Source organism: Lepidochelys olivacea (genome assembly GCF_965140295.1).
Source record: "Lepidochelys olivacea isolate rLepOli2 genome assembly, chromosome: 10".
NCBI classification, from domain to species: Eukaryota; Metazoa; Chordata; order Testudines; family Cheloniidae; genus Lepidochelys; species Lepidochelys olivacea.
In genome coordinates this window covers 16,567,407-16,588,416 of record NC_140420.1, presented here as the reverse complement: position 1 = coordinate 16,588,416, position 21,010 = coordinate 16,567,407, and the positions used below count along the sequence as shown (strand labels likewise).

The 21,010-nt window shown below is 44.2% G+C and overlaps 2 protein-coding genes across 3 annotated transcripts in view; both read left to right on the top strand.

Annotated features, from left to right (window-relative positions):
* EEF2K (eukaryotic elongation factor 2 kinase) overlaps positions 1 to 7,817 on the top strand; it is a 44,786-nt gene extending 36,969 nt beyond the window's left edge. For both annotated transcript variants that reach the window (XM_084641112.1, XM_084641113.1), the window contains exons 17-18: positions 1,989 to 2,167; positions 4,209 to 7,817. In XM_084641112.1, coding sequence (XP_084497238.1) covers positions 1,989 to 2,167; positions 4,209 to 4,318 — 289 coding nt within the window. In that variant the 3' untranslated portion in view covers positions 4,319 to 7,817. The remainder of the gene's footprint in view (positions 1 to 1,988; positions 2,168 to 4,208) is intronic.
* An 11,577-nt stretch (positions 7,818 to 19,394) lies between these two features.
* Positions 19,395 to 21,010, top strand: part of POLR3E (RNA polymerase III subunit E) — a 34,781-nt gene continuing 33,165 nt past the window's right edge. The window contains exon 1 of the mRNA XM_084640526.1: positions 19,395 to 19,529. The gene's annotated coding sequence lies outside the window, so the exon portion shown is untranslated. The remainder of the gene's footprint in view (positions 19,530 to 21,010) is intronic.

Genomic DNA, 21,010 nt, shown 5'->3' with positions numbered 1-21,010 from the left:
GTCAATGGTAAAATTGCCATTGGTTTTAATGGGAGTAGGGCCAGGTCCTCAAAAAGTAAGGGTCAGTGAAAAAATGAGTATAAGAAACTGTCAGTGTGAAATGTAGTCACTTAAAAATTAAGTTAAAAGTCACTTCAGGTGAGGTTTTACCATTACATTTTCCTATTTTAAAAAACATTATTGTTCTTTCCCTGTTGCATTGTGAAAGACCCAAACAATAGGGGAAACAGACAGACTGACACAGGGGAAGTACTGAAACTTCCTGTAAACAATGTGCTCTAAAATGTACAAAGTAAATACATTGAAAAAGATAGAAGAATAATCATTTTTCTAATCACTTTCAGTCAGTCATTCTAGTTACTTTTAATAATGATAGCAAAAAATGTCAGAGAAGAGTGTGATTTTTAAGTTGATGGTGTTATTTTAAATCAAGGATGATTTGAAGTTTTAAGATGTATGAAAAATGTCTTAAACTGGCAAATCTCTTTTCATGTGGCAAGCACTCTACTTCAGTGGTTATCAACCTTTCCAGATTACTGTACCCCTTTCAGGAGTCTGATTTGTTTTGCGTACCACAAATTTCACCTCACTTAAAAACTGCTTCTTTACAAAATCAGACATAAAAATACAAAAGTGTCACAGCACACTGTTACTGAAAAATTGCTGACTTTCTCTTTTTTACCATATAATTATAACATAAATCAATTGGAATATAAATATTGTACTTACATTTCAGTGAGCTGTATAGAGCAGTATAAATTAGTCATTATCTGTATGAAATTTTAGTTTGTACTGACTTTGCTAGTGCTTTTTACATAGCCTGTTGTAAAACTAGGAAACTGTCTAGATGAGTTGATGTACGCCCTGGAAGACCTCTGCGTACCCCAAGCAGTACACGTACCCCTGGTTGAGAACCACTGCTCTAATTATAACTTTAAAATGGCTGGTCTCATTTTGGAGCAGTTTAATTACAACTTTTATAGCTAAGCTATTAAGCAAGCCTCTGAAATTCAGAGTTTATAATGGAAAAGGCTGATACAGCCAAAATTACAACAGGATGGCTGTGACTCAAAAATACAAGGTGTGGTTTGCCAAGAACTACATAACATCTTGTTCACTAATTTTGTATATTTTAAAATGACATAATTTTTAAAAAATTACAACATTAGATTAATTTTCCTAAGTACCAAACATACCAGGTGATGGATAAAGGATTACACCCTTCTTCCTTTTGTCTTATTGGTAATGCCAATTTTGAATGGGACATATTAATATAGCCATTCAGCTCAGAATCCAGGGAGATCATGTGTGTGTATTTGTGATACTCTCCCAAGATCCAACCTCAAACCAAACTCTGCCCACTTGAGATGCCAAAACAAGATGCCACTCAGTCGATTGCACAGTTCTTCATAATATGACCATCCCTTTTAATAATAATAATAATCATCCCTTTTATTTCTTATATGTTTTGATCAGCAATGAAACACTTAACAAAACTGATATTAAATTATCATTAGGCTTAAGAATTAACATCATATTGAAATGAATGGGGCAATTCACACCACAGCTATTTCTTAAGGCTCAGACAGACATCAGTTTTTACTTGATTTGCAGTTTTAATGTTATCTTTACAAGCATACAGGCTAGAGACTTGCTTATTTTTTTAAAAGAAAACTGAGATTCTAGAGTACAAGAATGCAGCCTCCAAAAACAATATGAACTTGTTGAGCCATTGCAATCCATCATTTCATCCCTGTGAATCCCAAATGGATGTAAAGTGAATTTAGCCCCATTCATCATTAGGGGCTGGATCCTGTAATGCATATTCAGTGGGACTAATCACCTGCTTAAATGTAAGCTCAAGGTTAAGTGCTTTGCTGGATTGGGTCAGTGTGCTCTGCACTTTGCAGGATTGAGCTCTATAGCTCCAAAGTAAAACTTCTTCATTTCTTAGGGTAACCTGTTTTAAAAATTATTTTAAAAATCAGAATCCAAGACTGGAAGGAAGCCCTGCACTGGTACAATGCTGCACTGAACATGACCGATTATGACGAAGGGGGTGAATACGATGGAACTCAGGATGAGCCTCGGTATCTGCTCCTGGCAAGGGAAGCTGAGATGCTAATGACAGGAGGGTTCCACCTGGCCAAGGATCCACAAAGATCAGGTAGGATGTTGACTTGGTCCATTCCTGTTGGTGTGCTGTGGCAGTGCCGTGTATGTCCGTTTTCCTTAATATTTGAATGAGTCTAGGTACACGTTGGGTGATGTTTAACATGCCATTGCAAAGGTCTTTGAAGGGTGGGTTTAGGGGACATGGATTTGCTGTGCTAGGCCTTAGAATGCAATACTCATCCTGAGGGCTCTAAGCTCTTTATCCATCTTAGGTTTTTATGTGTCCCCTCCCCACCTACAAAAGTATCTGAGGCACTCACTGTATTGAATGTATTTATCCTCCCCAGACCGCTGTGAGGTAGGGCAATGCTATTATCCCCATTGTATAGATGGGGAGCTGAGGCACACACAGGAAGTCTGTGGTGGAGCAGGAATTGAACCCTGCTCTCTCAAGTTTCAGGGTCTTCTGAGTCCTGAGTTGGGCATCAAGTCCCTCTCCTCATCTGCATCCTCACCCAGAAGGAATCCCACTTCCCCCTCTCACCTGAATGATCCCTAACCTTGCCCTGTTGAACGCGGGTGGATCCCTGTGGAGTGGGCCAACTGTCCGCTCCAGGCCTCACCCAAGCAGGCCAGCAGCTTCACACCACCAGCCCGACAGCCTTTCTCCCTGCATGTAGTTATTCTGTGCTCTAAACTGGTCCCTCTCTATCTCATTTGTGTCCCCTTCTCTGTAGTAGTGGGAGATTGGGCACAGAAGAAGTGGAAGCCATTGGCAGAGAGAGTGTGCCAGGAACGGGTAGGCAGATTCAGTCAGGACTCACTGCTGGCAAGAATCCTGATTTGGTTTCTGGAGCCAGCAACTTTTTCCTCCTACCAGCTCCCCAAAACCACTTAGGAGCTGGCTTACTTTCAACTTATAAAACAGCTGTGTGTTAGCCAGCACGCCCCGGGAGGATACGGGACGGGGAGCAGAGGTCTCCACACGCTGCTCCTGCCTGCAAGCACTGCCCCCGCAGCTCCCATTGGCTGGAAACTGTGGCCAATGGGAGTTGCGTGGGCAGTGCCTGCAGAGAGGGGCAGCGCGCAGAGCCACATGCCCCCAGGGGCCGCAGGGGCGCGTTAGTCCCTTCCAGAAGCAGCGGGAGGCTGGGGCCGCCCAAAGTAAGTGCCGTCCCTTCAATGGGCAAGTTCTGAATAGCTCTTCCACCACCCAACCTGCAGCCTCCTGGAGCCAGCCCCCCACACCCTCTCCTGCACCCCAAGCTCCTCCCCTAGCCCTGAGCCCCCTCCCAGAGCCAGCCCCCAATACCCCCTCATGCACACTAAGCCCCAGCCCTGAGCCCCCTCCCAGAGCCCACACCCCCTGCCTTAGCTGCAGGCCCTCTGCCACCGGAAAGCGCGATCGACAGGGAGCCGGATTTAGGATCCATGGGAGTCACCACTGGCTCGTGGGCCTTGCAGTGAAGAACACTGCTGTAGGATTATAGGTGAAACTGTAATGGCTCCAGCTAATGTGAGGCAAAACTGTCAAGTGATATTTTGCTGATACCTTAGACAGTGGAAGGTCAGAGCTGGTTCGGTCCAGTGTGGCAAATCCCTTTTGGCATTACTGAGCACCCTCCGCTTCCTTGACTTCAGTGGGAGTTTAGGGTGCTCAGCACCTCGCAGGAGCAGACATTTGACTCTCAGTGCATGACCTGCTAATTGGTTCTGTGTAATCTTGATGTTTGCAAATAAAATTCATAAGACTTTTTTTAGCTGGTTACTGGCCTGTTGCATTTTTAGCTGGTTACTGGCCTGATCCTTGTAAGGACATCGGAAAATGTCACTCTGTTGCCATATCAGTAGTTAGCCCTGTCTCTGAATTTTAACACTGTGTGCCGGATTCTTAACTGGTGTAAATCAGTATAACTCTGTTGATGTCAATGAAGCTACCTGGATTTATACCAGCTGAGGTCTGGCCCTGTAACTTGACCTCCATTTCTTTTCTTTTTTTCCTTCTTTAACTTCCGGCACCTGTACTGTTTGTAGAGAGGAAGAAACTTTTTTTCTTTGGCCTACTGACATGACTCTCAAACTGCTTTTCCTAGGAGAGTTGTATACAGAAGCAGCAGAAGCAGCAATACAAGCCATGAAGGGCAGATTGGCAAATCAGTACTACCAGAAAGCTGAAGAAGCTTGGGCAATGATGGAGGAATGAAACTTCAAATGAGGCAGCTCTTGTATATAAAAATAATTTTTTATAGACTGTTACTTTGCCAAAAAAAAAAAAAAAGTATTTTTAAGTGTTGCTACTGATTTATGTTTTTCATATTTTAATTTTCTAACTTTATTCTGAGGGGAAAAGTATACAAATGTAGGTTGTATTTTGGGGGTGCTATAATGTACTTTTATCTATATTTCAAAGCTGCAGTATCTACGAACTTGATCTTTTATAACCTTTAACTGTTAGATGTGAGGACCCTGATTAATTTCAGAAAAATGAAGCTGATGTCAGCTTGCATTGCACACTTTTTTGTTTTAGCAGAGTATCAGTGTGTTTATTTCTTACTACTTCTACTCCTCTTCCACTCCCCACAAAAAACACACATTTCTAAGTTCAAAGCACTTTTACATCAGTATTTGGTTTATTTCAGGCACTTCTTCATTTTCCATGTAAACATACATGCAGAAATTCCCTTTTTTAATTCCCCTTGTGAAATAAACCCAAGAACCGGAGCAATCGGGAATGGAATTATGCTAATAATACTCTTTACAATGCAGTTCTCTGTAAAAATGGTATCATTGGGGGCACCATGTTTATTTTCTTCCTTTATTGATTCCAGATGCCGTCTTCTCAGTTTGCAAATGAAAAAATGCTTTTTCTAAGTACTCACCCTGAAAATCAAGCTGGGTCTTGAAAGTCAAAATGGTTTCTCTTCAGGTCGCTCATCACCAACAATGCAAATTCCGCAATCAGAACTTAGCTAACAATTCTCTTGATGAGGCATTCCAGCTCCCTCTCCCATATCTGTGTGGCCTCTGAAAAGAGGTAAAAACTTATTTCAGTCATAACTCTGAATACACACAGGGAGAGCAGATCCATTGAATATAGGAGTGCCATTTTTATGTAGTAGGCCTGTACTTTAAAAGTGTTGGGGTAAAATTCTGGGTCTGTTGAAATCTGTGGCAAAATGCCATTGACTTTTATGGGGCCAAGATTTCACCAAGGGTTAGTCTACACTTGAAATGCTACAGTGGCACAGCTGCTGCTGTAATGCTTCATTGTAGACACTACCTATGCCGATGGGTTAGGTCATAACTACATCAGTCAGGGGTGTGGATTTTTCACACTCCTGACTGATGTAGCTGGGTCAAGCTGATTTCGTTGTGTAGACCAGGCACAATAGTAAATGGAGATTTTTTTTGCAACATTTTGTATTGTATCTTATTGTCCTAATACAATAGTCTAAGTTGCATATCACCCTACTGGACCTATGATGTGCTTCCCAAAAGGTACCATAAAAAAGTCTGTAGTCTACTGATTTCTTGGTATCATTTAGTTCTTACAGTGAAATCTCCATTCGCAGTGCACTTAACATTAAGAAATACCCTTCCCAACCATTTCTAAATAGGGACATTTAAAGAGGTTAGAGAAACTGACCAAAAATGCATGTACATTTACTACCCCTCTATTCTAAATAATCTTGTGCGTAAGTTATGTAAAAAGCACTCAGACTATAATTACTGTACAAAAGATTTAAGCTGTTTGCTTAATAATCTATTCAGCAGCTCAATAAAATTTGATCGTACTGATTTTCTAAATAATAGCCATAAAGGTACAAAGTTCATCTTCTGTTGTACTAGTGATTCACAGTCTGTAGTTGCACACCTGAGTTTTGGCCCCCTCTGATGTTCACGCTAAGATATCCTAAAGGATCTCTGTTTTTTACGAGTCAATGAGAACATATTAAAAAGACCTTATATACCTATTTGTTAAAAATGTATTTGTGCTGGTTGCAAAAAAAAACACACAAAAACCCCCCACCTCATTAGATACCATTTAAGAGAGAATCTTAGACTAAGCTCATAGTTTTATGTCAAGAGTCCGGTGCCATCTGTACAGCAACTGGATCTATTTATTGGTCTTATTTATTTAGTTCTGATTTTGAGGTGATTGACTGATTACTGTCATCATGGGACATGCAGCTGTAAGGTGGATCTTTTTACCGTCTTCTGAGAGTGCATATTGACACACACAAGGGTTAGGATGACAGTGTCATTATTAAGGGAAGAGAGTGTTGAATATTTACTATTGCTCCAGCAAAGCATTTTAAGCACATGTTTAACTTTAAGCACATGATTCATTGAAGCCCATTGATTTCAATGGGACTTCTGTCATGCTTACAGTAAAGCACATGGTTAAATGATTTGATGGATTGGGTCAGTAAAGTGTTGCGCCTTTCTCTTCTGTGTGTACAGTGGGTCTTCCCTGGGGCCATCTTGGAAGTATACACTCAGAATTACCAATTGTTACTTAAAGTCAGATAGTTGGGATGTTCATAATGGGAAACTGCAGTTTAGGTATAAGATTTTGGCATCTTTTCATCATCTAATTGCAGAGATTGTTAAGGGGCAAATCCTACCTCTTTCTCTGTAGCATGCACAGAGCTCCATTTGAAATGGAACAGGTGCAGTTCTGTGCGAGTGCACAGAATGGGTAATACCCATAGATAGGGGTGAGCATGCTCACGAGCAACGCTTCCTTAGTGACTTCATTCCCTCCTGTTGGGAAACACAGTTGCAAGAAAATGTCAGCTCTGAGAGACAACTGCATCATTCAATCTTGCAAACAGTGGAATAGTGACAGGCATTTACGTATATCTACGGGAAAAAATTGGAAAAAATGTGCATACAGTCTACAAGTGGCTCGCCCACTGTAGGCACTATATAAATAAATAATATATGTTTTTATTGTAAAGATATAAAAGCTAATCATTGTGGTTTTCCTTTGCAAAGAAGAGTTGATGTAGCTTACAAACACTTGCCCTCTATAGAAAGGGGAGGAGATTTGAGTGTTAAAATTCAAAATATAAACACAGGGCTCAAAGAGGGTAATTATTAACACCTTTTGGCATGCAGATTAATTCACTGAATTGTGTTATTGGTATAATTACAGAAACTTCTTCATAGATTTGAGGCATATCAAGTTATACAACTCAACAGGCAAAATATTGTCATTGTTAATACTTTGTCTTCAAAATCTTACATTTTGTTAGTGATTTAGTTTACTTCTTGGCACAAATATGGTATCTTACAGATATTTCGGTGTACAACAGACATGACAGTCAATTTTTTTAGTTAAACTTATGTTTACAGAAATATGCACAACTTATTTTATGCAATTCCTTTAAAGAGAAAAGTATGTTTTTTGACAAACTTTCTGGAATGATCTTGCTGCATACTGTATTTTTAATCTATTCACAATGAACAAATAAAATATATTTTTTAAAAATGTAAAAAAAAATAAATATGGGGCCCAGACCTGCAGAACTGAATTAGGCAATAAATTCCATTGACTTCAGTGGGAATTTTGCCTGAGCCAGGACAGCAGAATTGGGGCCCCCCCCCTTTTTTTTTTGCATGTAGGAAATGCAGAAATTGCTTGTTTGCATCACTTACTCATGTCATTCAGTTTTATTGGTTTTGCTTTGCTTTACCAAATAAAGTTTTCTTTTTGTCACATTCTGTGTCACATCATTGCATTTTTTTTGTTTTTGATTTGCCTCAATTATGATTTACTATTGCAAGCTCTGAAATATTCTCTACATTATTTTTATTATCTATCCCTGATCCCAACTACTTTTGACAGTCAGTAATAAATGAGTAGGGAAAAAACCACACTGTGTATATCAAGAAAATGAATGTTTTCGCAAAAGGGATAAATGTATCGTGTGCAGTCACATTTACATGCAATTATATCTGCATGTGATGTAGAAAAACTAGTAAGAGACTTAAGACCCAATACTGAAGGCCCAACTTGGGCAAAATGCCCACTAAGGTATCCTTATGCAGTAATCCAACCTTTGTGCAGTTCTGAAGGCAATGGGGGTTTTGTCTGAATGAAGAATGGAGGATCTTAGGCCTGGTCTACACACACATTTTGTACCAGTATAACTATTTTGGATAGAGAAGTAATTTTTTTACTGATATAGTTACACTGATACAACCCCTAGTGTGGATGCAGTTATCCAGGTATAAAGGTGCCTTCTACCAATATAACTTATCCCCCTTCTCCTTCAGTAATAAGCTATACCTATATAAGCACTTTTATACCATTATAACTGCATCCACGCTAGGGGAACAATATCAGTAGAAAAAGGAGTACTTGTGGCACCTTAGAGACTAACAAATTTATTTGAGCATAAGCTTTCGTGGGCTAAAACCTACTTCATTGGATGCATGCAGTGGAAAATACAGTAGGAAGATAAATATACACACTGCTGATAATAGCTCACCTTAACTGATCACTCTCGTTATAGTGGGTATGGCAACACCCATTTTTTCATGTTCTGTGTGTGTGTGTGTGTGTGTGTATATATATATATATATATATATAATCTCTTCCTACTGTATTCTCCACTGCATGCAGCCGATGAAGTGGGTTTTATCCCACGAAAGCTTATGCTCAAATAAATTTGCTAGTCTCTAAGGCGCCACAAGTGCTCCTCGTTCTTTTTGCTGATACAGACTAACACGGCTACCACTCTGAAATATATCAGTAGAGTTAAAGCAGTACAACTCTGTCCCATGGTGGAAGTAGTTAAAATAATGGGACTTTGTAGCATAGGAGCCTATATCTGTGTTCCTTAATCAAGCAAATTCACTGTCAGCAGGACTTTTGCTGGATTAAGAATGGTAGAATTCAGCATTAGATATCTATTCTTTAGTTGAAGCTGGTATCAGATCTTTTTAATGAGCAGTAGGCAAGTGCAACAAGAAAAATATAGATGTTTTCATTCAGAGACGTTTATTCATATCACAGTGATGGCACACAAAAGTCCAGTTAAGCAATATAAATGGAAATACTGCCAATCTCTTAATTACATGGACTGAACAACTCCCTTGGGTCTGATTCTGATGTGTTTACTCTGATGTAACTCCACTGCTCTCCATAGAGTTACTCCTGATTGACACCAGTGTTTGGAGATGGGCCAAAATCAGAATCTCACGTTTGAATCCCTCTGGATTTCAGGAAGATGGGTCAGGTTAGAATCCCTGGATGAGAGTCGGAACCTGGGCTTTTGGCTGTGAGGTAGATCTACCCTGTTTTCTAGTTTCAGTTCATACGTGGGCAAGAAGGTCGGCTCTTCAGTCCAGGTTGGTGGGTATCTCTCAGAAAAAGGTGACCTCATGAGATATCCACCGTTTGGGGCCCAAATCTCATGAGATTAGCTCATAAGAGTTCTACCTGGTCAAATCCTGACCTGGACTTTAGCCTCAATGTAATCTCAATATGAGTTTGCTCAGACCATCTCTGCTTTAACTAATCATGGAAGAGTAAACCAGTCTAACAAAGAAGACAGCTTGATTATAACATTTGAATTTTCCAAGCAAGCTTCTGTATTTAGCTAAAAAATATCTAATACCACATATCTTCCCCCCATCATACCCTCTTTCAAGGGGGGAACAATCACTCCTGAACATGTTTAACCCCAGAGGTGGAGTCTCTGCTCTGCTGAGCCTATTTGCCATGAATGGTTCATGTGAATACAGTTGGAAGCACTGACTATCCTCCAATACAGTGGTTCTCAACCTATTTATCGCTGTGGGCCGCATATGTGGCCCCACAATGTGTTATGTGGGCCACTTCCAATACTACCTCTATGGCCCTGAGGATGTCACATGGGCCGCAGGTTGAGAGCCACTGCTCTAATGTGTCAAAGAAGAATTTAAAAGTGGCCACGCTGCAACAGACTAGGGCCACGTCTACGCTACAAACTTTTGCTGACGCAAGTTAGGTCAGCACAAAGCCGCTGCAGTTAGTACATTGCTTGTGCACATGGGTACTTGGCTTCTTGCGTCAGTGCTGCGCGTACTCACCTGGAGTGTCTGCATCAATGCACACTGCAGTGTGCAATGGGTAGGTATCCCAGTGTGCAACCTACCACCCTCCAGTACACTGTCTTTTGGGACGATTTGGCAATGTGTGGTGGGGCAGAAATGGGTTGTGCAAGGGTAACTGGGACATAGTGGATAGTACGGGACATAGTGGCTGGATCTGCAGCAATGGGGTTCCCGAACTGGTGGAGCAGTAGACGGCATGCTTATCCCTTCTTTGGCACCAGACCACCCTGCCAGAGAGTACGTTAACAGAAAGGCCTACTTTTCTATGGTTATGCAAGCATTGGTGGATCCCCAGGGACAGTTCACTGATATCAGTGTTGGCTGGTCAGGGCAGATGACTGAAGGTTGCATCTTTAAGAATACAAACGGTTCAGAAAGCTACAAGCAGTGATTTCCCAAACAGCAGATTACAATTGGCGTGTTGAAATGCCAGTCATGATCCTGGAGTCTACAGCATCAGTGTTTGCTGCCAAAGAAGCCCCATTATGTCCTGGTACCCCTTCCTGTGCCTTTCTTCTGTCTGCTCTGTCCTTCTTCATAAAGTCTGCACTATTCACCTTCCAAGCCCTCTGCTCATGCACCAATGCAGCACTGGGTTGCATGATTTCATGAAAATGTCATTCCAAGTCCTCTTCTTTCTCTGCCTTCTCTGAGTCGTGTTCCATAGGTGTGGAGGGGGAACCCCTGAAGGACGCAACAGCAGCAGCTACAGATAAAACACACAGAGGTACCGTTGTCGGTATAGTCACAACGGAAAGTAAAACTTAAGCTTCAGAACGCCCTTCCCTTGCTCCCCTAAAGTTTTATCAAACAAGACATGCTTATTGATACTTCTGCTTCGGAGTGCTTGTGCATGGTGCCACTCACAAAACCAGCCATGATAAGTATGACACACTGGGGTGAGGGCAATGCGGAGAGAATTGCTCAGGTGCATGAAACGATGAATACCAGGTAAAGACACTGATTACTGGCACCGTTTTCCACAGGCAGTGGTGATTTTAGCTGACATCTCACTCCTGAGGGTGACAAAGGCCCAGACAGCCCAGCTGCTGCTGGTGTCCTGAAGCCGCCCGGGCCCATGTGCTGCTAGCCTGTTTACTGCAATGGTGCCTGCCAAAGTTATCACCGACTGGTATGGGAAGGGTCCTACCAGGAAGGAAGAAATAAGGCTGTCATCCCTAGAAACCTTCAGGAGAAGACTGCAGTATACTTCCATGAAAGTTCCATCAAGATCTCACAGAAGGATTCAAGGGACATCCCTGTGCACATAAACAAACTGCTCCACATAGCTCACCCAGCAAATAGCAACTCTACCTCTTTGTTGTACCACTACCTCTTCTAGTATGAGTAAATTAATGAAAAGTCAATAGCTATGTCCTGTTCAGATGGGATGCCATCAGTACTTCATAGTAATGTGAAATACATTTATACACTTACCAGAGAGATTCCTTCCCCTGTGTCGGGCTCACCCGTGCTCAACTGCCAGGATTGACTGGAGTGTGGTGGAGTCTCAAACAGGTCCTGGCTCGTGGCATAGCTGGACCCTCATGCATGGCCCCCCTCTTCCTTCTCTTCCTCATCCTCGCTGTTCATGCCAGGGCCTGCGACTCAGGCTCCTCAGAGGTATTCATGGTGGCGTCCAGGGTGGTGGTGGAGTCTGACAAGTATGCCATGCAGATCTTTGTAAAAGCAGTGGGTCTGCAGTTTGACTGTTGGCCTCTCTGGCCTTTTGGTATGGCTGCTGCAGTTCCTCACTTTCACGTGTCACTGCTGCTGTTCCCTGCAATATCTCCTGTCTACTCCAAGCTGGAGCACATCTGAAGCATGCAGCCAGCCTGGTAAGCGGTCAGTAGCACACAACAATAGAGAGCTTCTAGGTGAGTTCGCCAAGCTGGACAATCAGGAAAAGGCATTTCAAACATTTGCTGGGCTTTAAAAGTGTGGGGGGAGCGAGGGTGGTGCTTTCCGGTTTATGTGAGCCATGGGCAGCGGAGTTCACAACTGTGACCAGAGCAGTCGGCAGTGGGCATTGTGGGACAGTTGCTGGAGGACTGCTAGAGTTGATATAGGCAACATGGTACATCGATCATGTCTCAGGGCCACTCGCTGAGGTGGTGTTACTGTGTCGCTGCAACAGGGCACTTACATCGGGGTGGGAGACAAATCTAAGCATAAACAGATGCACATCTAGGTCTATGCAAGGCAGCTTATGTCGACGTAACTTTGTAGTGTAGGCCAGGTCTAAGTTTCCCAGCCTAAGCTCTCTTGCATCCTTTAGTCAAGGAGACGACAGATTCCCCTTTTCCCTCTCTCAGATGGTGGAGTGAGGGAGGGCTTCCCCATCGTACAGCCCACATTCACCTACTGATATCCAACCTGCTTTCACCTTCTTCACAGTTTGAAATATCTCTGTGTAAATTCAGCCCAGAATGATAATAAGATTTAGGGCCTGATCTTGCCATCCTTACTTAAGTCAGTAGGAGCAGAATCAGGAAAAGCTTTACTATCAATGAACATGTCTTTGATCAGGCCTGACTTGCCTTCTTTGACTTTGCATAATAAAACAAGTAACTGCATGCTATATATTTTATTTTAATTAACTCAGCATCACATGAAGCAGGCAGTATTACCTTGTAATTCAAGCACCCTCTCCAGGAGGTCCCTTCTAACATGTACTGTGAAATGTTACAGGGCTCTCATGTTGTTTCATGGGAAATAAAATGTTTTATAGTGAAAAGATGGTTTCTTTTACATGGTCTGAATTCTAATAATCTAAGGATTGTCTCCCTGTAAAGAAATTCAGAGGCTCGGACCAAGAAGGGAATTGCAACCCCTCCTGGGCTTTTAAACTTTGCCCCCTGGGATCCAGAGTTTTTGTCATTTCTATTTCAGCTGGAACTTCAACAAAAAATGATCCAGTACAAGCCAACTGGTGATGGCTCTTTGTGTTTTGATGGGTCTCACATTGTGACAGCAGCTGGGCGGAGAAACCTGTGTCAGATCTCAGCATCTGTATTTGTTTGTGACAGGTTTCCTGCAGGCACTGAAGTGTGTATCAAGAGGATGAAATTTCCTTGGCTTTTAAAAATTCAGATTTGGTGAAGATTGCATCTTCCATGGAAGTCTTTGTTCTAAATTCAATGGTGGCATACCATAAAGGGTGGACTAAGTTGGCCAATGGGTGTGAGTGGTAAAGTAATGTAACTTTCACTGATTTACCATTCAGGGGCTAATTTGTACACTGGTGGTGGCAGATGGGAGCATAGTATGGAAAAAGATAAACTAGGGGCATGATCTTTACAAGTGAATTTGGTGGTGAACAACCCAAGGAACTAATAGACATGGCTTGACCCAGACATAGATTTACTATGCAAGTTTCTTCAGCATAACTCTACCAGTGTAACCCACACTTCACATCCAGTACTCTATTTTTGCAGTCACATTTGAAGAAGATTCATGGTAGGTAAAGAGCTCTGCTGTGTCTGTGCAAGGAAGGAGAAACTTTGATCACATAACCCTTGTCTGAGAGAATGTGGGGCTTTATATCCCTCTTTGAGCAATAGGTTTGCCTCAGGTACCTATTGTAAAGTACCACTACACTCAAAACCTGAGGAAATTTCATCCTGAGCTTGTTGTAATCCTAAAAGCAATTCAGGATTACAGATCAGCTACTGTGTAGTATCTCTTCCTGCACTGATTTTCGGACAGCAAAAAGACAGCATAGCCTCCATTCCACCGGACTGAATAATCCATGCAGGGCTATGTGTTCTATTAAAACTATTCTTGATCTGTAACACTTTAAGAGATTGCTTAAGGAAAGAAGAGGCAAACAAACTGTAATCTTATTACGCACCACAGGCCTGCCTGCTCCTTCCCCTAGTCCAAACACCTAGGAATACGGTCTCCCACAGTATTCTTGTCAGCAAGTTAAGGAAGTATGGGCTGGATGAATGCACTATAAGGTGGGTAGAAAGCTGGCTAGATTGTCGGGCTCAACGGGTAGTGATCAATGGCTCCATGTCTAGTTGGCAGCCGGTATCAAGTGGAGTACCCCAAGGGTCGGTCCTGGGGCCGGTTTTGTTCAATATCTTCATAAATGATCTGGAGGACGGTGTGGATTGCACTCTCAGCAAATTTGCGGATGATACTAAACTGGGAGGAGTGGTAGATACGCTGGAGGGGAGGGATAGGATACAGAAGGACCTAGACAAATTGGAGGATTGGGCCAAAAGAAATCTGATGAGGTTCAATAAGGATAAGTGCAGGGTCCTGCACTTAGGACGGAAGAACCCAATGCACAGCTACAGACTAGGGACCGAATGGCTAGGCAGCAGTTCTGCGGAAAAGGACCTAGGGGTGACAGTGGACGAGAAGCTGGATATGAGTCAGCAGTGTGCCCTTGTTGCCAAGAAGGCCAATGGCATTTTGGGATGTATAAGTAGGGGCATAGCGAGCAGATCGAGGGACGTGATCGTTCCCCTCTATTCGACATTGGTGAGGCCTCATCTGGAGTACTGTGTCCAGTTTTGGGCCCCACACTTCAAGAAGGATGTGGATAAATTGGAGAGAGTCCAGCGAAGGGCAACAAAAATGATTAGGGGACTGGAACACATGAGTTATGAGGAGAGGCTGAGGGAGCTGGGATTGTTTAGCCTGCAGAAGAGAAGAATGAGGGGGGATTTGATAGCTGCTTTCAACTACCTGAAAGGGGGTTCCAAAGAGGATGGCTCTAGACTGTTCTCAATGGTAGCAGATGACAGAACGAGGAGTAATGGTCTCAAGTTGCAGTGCGGGAGGTTTAGATTGGATATTAGGAAAAACTTTTTCACTAAGAGGGTGGTGAAACACTGGAATGCGTTACCTAGGGAGGTGGTAGAATCTCCTTCCTTAGAGGTTTTTAAGGTCAGGCTTGACAAAGCCCTGGCTGGGATGATTTAACTGGGAATTGGTCCTGCTTCGAACAGGGGGTTGGACTAGATGACCTTCTGGGGTCCCTTCCAACCCTGATATTCTATGATTCTATGATTCTATGAATGCAGGGAGGCAGAATGTAATTACTCATTTGGCAGGGGAGTAGGGCTAACAACTCTACTTGTACAAGAAATCCATCGATCTTTAATAACAACTCAGTCAGGGTCTCAGTTATACATCTCTTCTGAAGGACAGTATGCTCCCAATACCATGCTGGAACACTGGGTCAGTGCTGATTCACCGTGAAGAGTGCCATTTACTGAATCCTCAGTGCCACTTCCTGGCAATGGTACAGCCCAATCCTTTTTAGTTTGGGAAAGATGATGAGAGCACAGCTTAAGTCAATATGCCAGTGGTCCCATTTTGCTCTTAGAGTCCTTGAGCAAAAACTGCCCCTAGTGCTAAAAGCCCAGCCTTCATTGTGTTGTGAAATGAAGCTGAGTTGCTGATGAATGGCACAATAGGTATAAAATAATAGATAAGTAACTTTTTCATATAATGATCCTGAACAAATTGTACATGTTGATGGTCCTTCCTACCGGGAGAACAAATCTGATCTGCACTTTTGTCTGTTGGTCTGGACTCTTCCAGACATCTTTGAGAAATATAAATGCATGCTTCATACAGGTTCTTTATCACAGAAAGGTTAGTAGTCCAGTCTGTCTCCATATGTATGCTTCTGCCAGTTTGTTAAGCAGATGAGGGACCTGGTGAATTGCTCTGTCTTACCAGTTAAAGCCTGCAGTCCTGATTCTCCTCTCACACGGATATGAAGAGTAACCCCACTGAAGTCAGTGTAAGTGAAAGAGGCATCAGCACCTGGGATAAAGGATTCTAAAGAGTATTCAGGAATTAAACAGAGTGTATTGAGACTGTTGCAGTTTTGAAAACAAGTATAACACAATATACCTGTGTTCATCTTGGTTAACCCTTCTTTGTCAGAGGATGTTGTGAGGCCAAGACTATAACAGGGTTCAAAAAAGAACTAGATAAATTCATGGAGAATAGGTCCATCAGTGGCTATTAGCCAGGATGGGCAGGGATGGTGTCCCTAGCCTCTGTTTGCCAGAAGCTGGGAATGGGCGATAGGGGATGGATCACTTAATGATTACCTGTACTGTTCATTCTCTCTGAAGCACCTGGCAGTGGCCACTGTTGGAAGACAAAATGTTGGGCTAGATGGACCTTTGGTCTGACCCAGTATGGCCGTTACTATGTTATTCCTGAATATTTTCAGTCAGGTCAGGTGTCTAGCTAGGCTGGCAAAAGCCTCAGCAGCCCAGAGCAGGGTCATTTCCAACTGAGTGCACCTCCTGAAGAAGAAAGAAGGCCCCCCAAGCCGGGAGGTAGGCCAGTGTGTAGGGCAGGGAGAAAGAGATCTGTGGCAGCGGAGAGACTGGGCATACTGGACATTGTGGGACGGCACTGCGCAAGGCTCCCAGGTCTACAAGATAAAAAAAAGCTGCACTGTCTTTTCACAGCAAGCCCAAAACAAGCCAATCCCATTTTGGAGGCACCGCCTACTGCCAATCACCAAGCCAAAAAAAGGCCACATACTTCAATGACAAACCTACTTAAAGAAAAGCAACAGGCTATTTAATTTAAACGAATGAACAATTACGTACACAAACAAGCCAATATAGGCTTGCAAAAGCAGAAGCCCCCTCCCTCTGCCCCGGAAAGCCCAAAACAAGCAACAGGCTACTTAAAGAAATGAATAGGCGGGCACTGAGGCAGTTGCACAGGAGATCAAGTGGAGAGAGAAGCAGGTGGGCTCTAGGTAGGGTGACTTGGTGCCTGGTTTTCGACCAGAACGCCCGGTCAAAAAGGGACCCTGGTGGCTCCAGTCAGCACCGCTGACTGGGCAGTTAAAAGCCTGGTTGGCAGTGCTGTGGGGCTAAGGCAGGTTAGTCCCTACCTGTCCTGGAGCACCACACTGCGCTCCAGAAGCGGCCAGCAGGTCCGGCTCCTATGTGGCGGGGTGCAGCATGGAGCCAGGACAGGCAGGCAGCCTGCCTTACCCCTGCTGCGCTGTTGACTGGGAGCCGCCTGAGTAGGGTGACCAGACGTCCTGATAAAATCGGGACTGTCCCAATTTTTAGTTCTTTGTCTCGCATCCTGACTGATATTGTGGCTTTGGCCACTCCGGCGGTTTTTTTTTTTTTGCATCCCCCATGTGTCCTGATATTTTGTCCATTTCATCTGGTCACCCTACGCCTGAGATAAGCCTGTGCCCCAACCCCGAGTCCTCCCAAACCTGAAGCCCCCTCCTGCACTCCAAACCCCTCATCCCTAGCCCCACCCCAGAGCCTGCACCCCCAGCCAGAGCCCTCACACCTACGACACCCCAACCCCCCGCCTCAACCTGCAGCCCCCTCTCACATTCTGAATCCCTCGGCCCCTCCACCCAGCCTGGAGCCCCCTCCTGAATCAAAACCCCTCAACCCCAGCCCCACCCCAGAGCCTGTACCCCCATCCGGAGCCTTCACCCCTTCCACACCCCAACTCCTTGCCCCAGCCTGGAGCTCCCTCCCACACTCTGAACCCCTAATTTCTGGCCCCATCGCAGACCCCGCACCCCCATTTAGAGCCCTCACCACCTCCCACACCCCAACCTCCTGTCCCAGCCCAGTGAAAGTGAGTGAGGGTGGGGGAGACCAAGCCGCCCAGTGAGGGGGAATGTATTGAGTGGGGGCAGGGCCTCAAGGAAGGGGCGAGGCAGGGGGAGGGGCCTTGAGGAAGGGGCAGGGTTAGGGTGTTGGGTTTTGTGCAGTTAGAAAGTTGGCAACCCTGGTTCTAGGAAGTGGCATATTTCAGGACATTAAAAGGAACTTAAGACTCTGTCAGGTGGGCCATGCAATGGGAGAGCTCTGGCAGTTGCATTGTCAAAATTTCACTTAAATGAACTGTCCAAATTAAAGACTTAAATCATGGTGGATTACAATTTAGTGGTCTTGGTCCAACAGATTTTCCCTCCCACCCCATTGCCACCGAAACGACATCAAATATCTCCAGATCCTCTGCGCACTAATGGGGACACAGAGAAACCTCAGCAGACACCAACTCAAAGTACCAGTCCCCACCTCGCCCCTCTTCTTTCTGTTTCCCTGCATTAGGGTCACATTGCTGTAATACTATGAACGTAGGTGAACTTACTGCTGTGTTGCTGCACAGCAGTGAGAAGAAAAATCAAACTCTAAATGCCTAGAGGGTCAGCTGTTCAGATGAACCAGGCTTTGATTTGTTTAGCAAGAGATGGTCAGGAAAGGAAAAAAAACACCAAACTATTTTTTATTTGTATAGATTTAACATCCTGGGCAAGAGAGGCCTGCAATTTAGGCTTCTTCAGCCATATTGCAGGCCTTCTTTAGTGGGGCAATGAACCTCTTCACATTGTGAGGTTGCAAAGGTTTGATGTTAGCATTGCAATGTTGCAAAGCAGTGGGTTGGTGCATTGTGGCACAGAAGCTTATAGCTGCATTGTTCCACTGTATTGCAATTATCTGATATGTATGGTGACATCATATTACAATGCTGTACTGGGATATTGTTTTGGGAAGGCTTGACACTGCATTGTGATGTTCCATTGCCTCACCTAGGTGCCACATTGGAACAGTGGAATGTCCACATTATTAGTGAGCATTGGGACATCCCTTCAGAACTTCCATCTGCTTGAGGCTGTGGAATAATTCCACTAATTAATGCAATGTAAATGCAAAAATACTGATTAGCTATATTTAACTGTTAGTACCTATTGCTAATTAATATTATTTTTTACTACCATGGTCATTGCTTTGATCTTAACCATGTATCTGAGTTGCAAAGTAGCTTACCCTCTGAAAAAGACTCTTTTGAAAAAGGATCTATAATGGAAGCAAGAGCTCAGCCCTTCATCTCTGTGTAAAAGACCTCTCCATGACTGAGCATACACCAGTTAACGACAAAAAGCAAGAGGAAAAAAGAAGAGCTGAGAAGAATAAAGGATACAAGCCGCTATTGCTTATGTAGGTAGCGTGGCCGAGCGGTCTAAGGCGCTGGATTAAGGCTCCAGTCTCTTCGGGGGCGTGGGTTCGAATCCCACCGCTGCCACAACGCTTTTGCCCCCCTCAGTGTTTTACAGGGATCGCACAGCGCCGCCTGGTGCTAAGATGAGAACCTGGACCCCGCTTGGGAAGCATTGTGGGTAAGAGGAGGAACTAGTCTCCCCACGTGTCCGCTGCTGGGTTACATCAACATGGCTGCTGCATGAGAGCCCCCGGGACCTGCACACACATTTCAACACGCCGAAGGGGGGTGTCGGTGGCCCCCACTGCCCCTGGAGTCCGCGCCACGAGGTAGGGGGAGCATGTGTGGCCCATTATCCCTGCCCCACGCCCGAGGGCAGCACAGGGCGATGCAGCTGTTGTGGGGCGCGTTCCTCAGCAGGGCCTGGGCTGGGGTGCGCTCTGCCTGCTGCAGTTCCTGTGAGCGAGCTAAAAACTCTCCGAGGAGTCCGAACTCATTGCATGTAAAAAGCGCCTGGGGAGTGGACTCTGGGAATAGCTGGTCAGGGCTAGGGCCAGGGGCTGGGTGTGTGCTGCGAAGCCCCCCCCGCGGGAGGAGTTGGCCTGATTCGAGGGTGACTGAACAAATCCACATTGTTCACTTATAATCTTTATTTCTCCCCCCCCCCTGCCTCTCTCCTGTGTGTGGTTTGCAGTCTGCTGTCCTCGAGATTGCTGCATGGTTACATCAGCCATCTCAGTCACAGCCTGACACCAAAGGCTAGTTATGTTCTAAGGCGAGGATTAAATAAAGAGTTGGCACCCTCTTTGCCCTCAAAGTATCCAAGAAATATGAGAGACTTGGGTTTAATGTGAGGTTTTGGGTGGGTGTGGAATCTCTACTCCCTGAGGTTACGTGGTTACATCAGCCGTCTCTTTGGGGAGACTTGTTCCCCACCCCAATCCCCAAAAAGTAAGCAGAGTTTGATAATCTCCGGTCCTTCCAGCTACTCCCAGTATCCTCGAAGAGTGACTGGTGAATTGCCCAAGTACATGCATCTCTTTCTGGCCATCTGTTTTGTGGTTTATTTAGGAAGAACACTGCATCCTGTCTCATAACAAGTTACCAAGTCATTCTTGCTCAGAGCAGGATTTTTGCAGTCAGTAATTTGAACCTGTATTTTAAATCCTGGCTGAAGATTTTGAGCTTGCCTTTCCTTGCCTGTTTACTGGTATCATTGTGCAGGGAGGAAGTAGGTTTACAAGTTGACAAAAATAATAACGGAAAAAAAAAACCCCTCTATGCCAGCAGAGAGTGGCAGTCTGTACGAGGGCCCAGCCTGGCTCGGCAGCTGCTGGGCACTGTGTACTTGTGATGTGGAGCTTTCACTGACTCATTGACCAGGTGACCTGCTCTGTGTACTGATTTCAGAGTAGCAGCCATGTTTAGTCTGTATTCGCAAAAAGGAAAGGAGTACTTGTGGCATCTTAGAGACTAACAAATTTATTTGAGCATAAGCTTTTGTGAGCTACAGCTCACTTCATCGGATACATTTCAGAGTGGTAGCTGTGTTAGTCTGTATCAGCAAAAACAATGAGGAGTCCTTGTGGCACCATAGAGACTAACCCATTTATTTGGGCATAAGCTTTCGTGGGCTAAAACCCACTTCATCAGATGCATGGAGTGAAAAATACAGTAAGCAGAATTTATATACTAGCACATGAAAAGATGGGAGTTGCTTTACCAAGTGGGGGGGGGCAGTGCTAACGAGCCAATTCAGTTAAGGTGGAAGTGGCCTATTCTCAAGAGTTGACAAGAAGGGGTGAATACC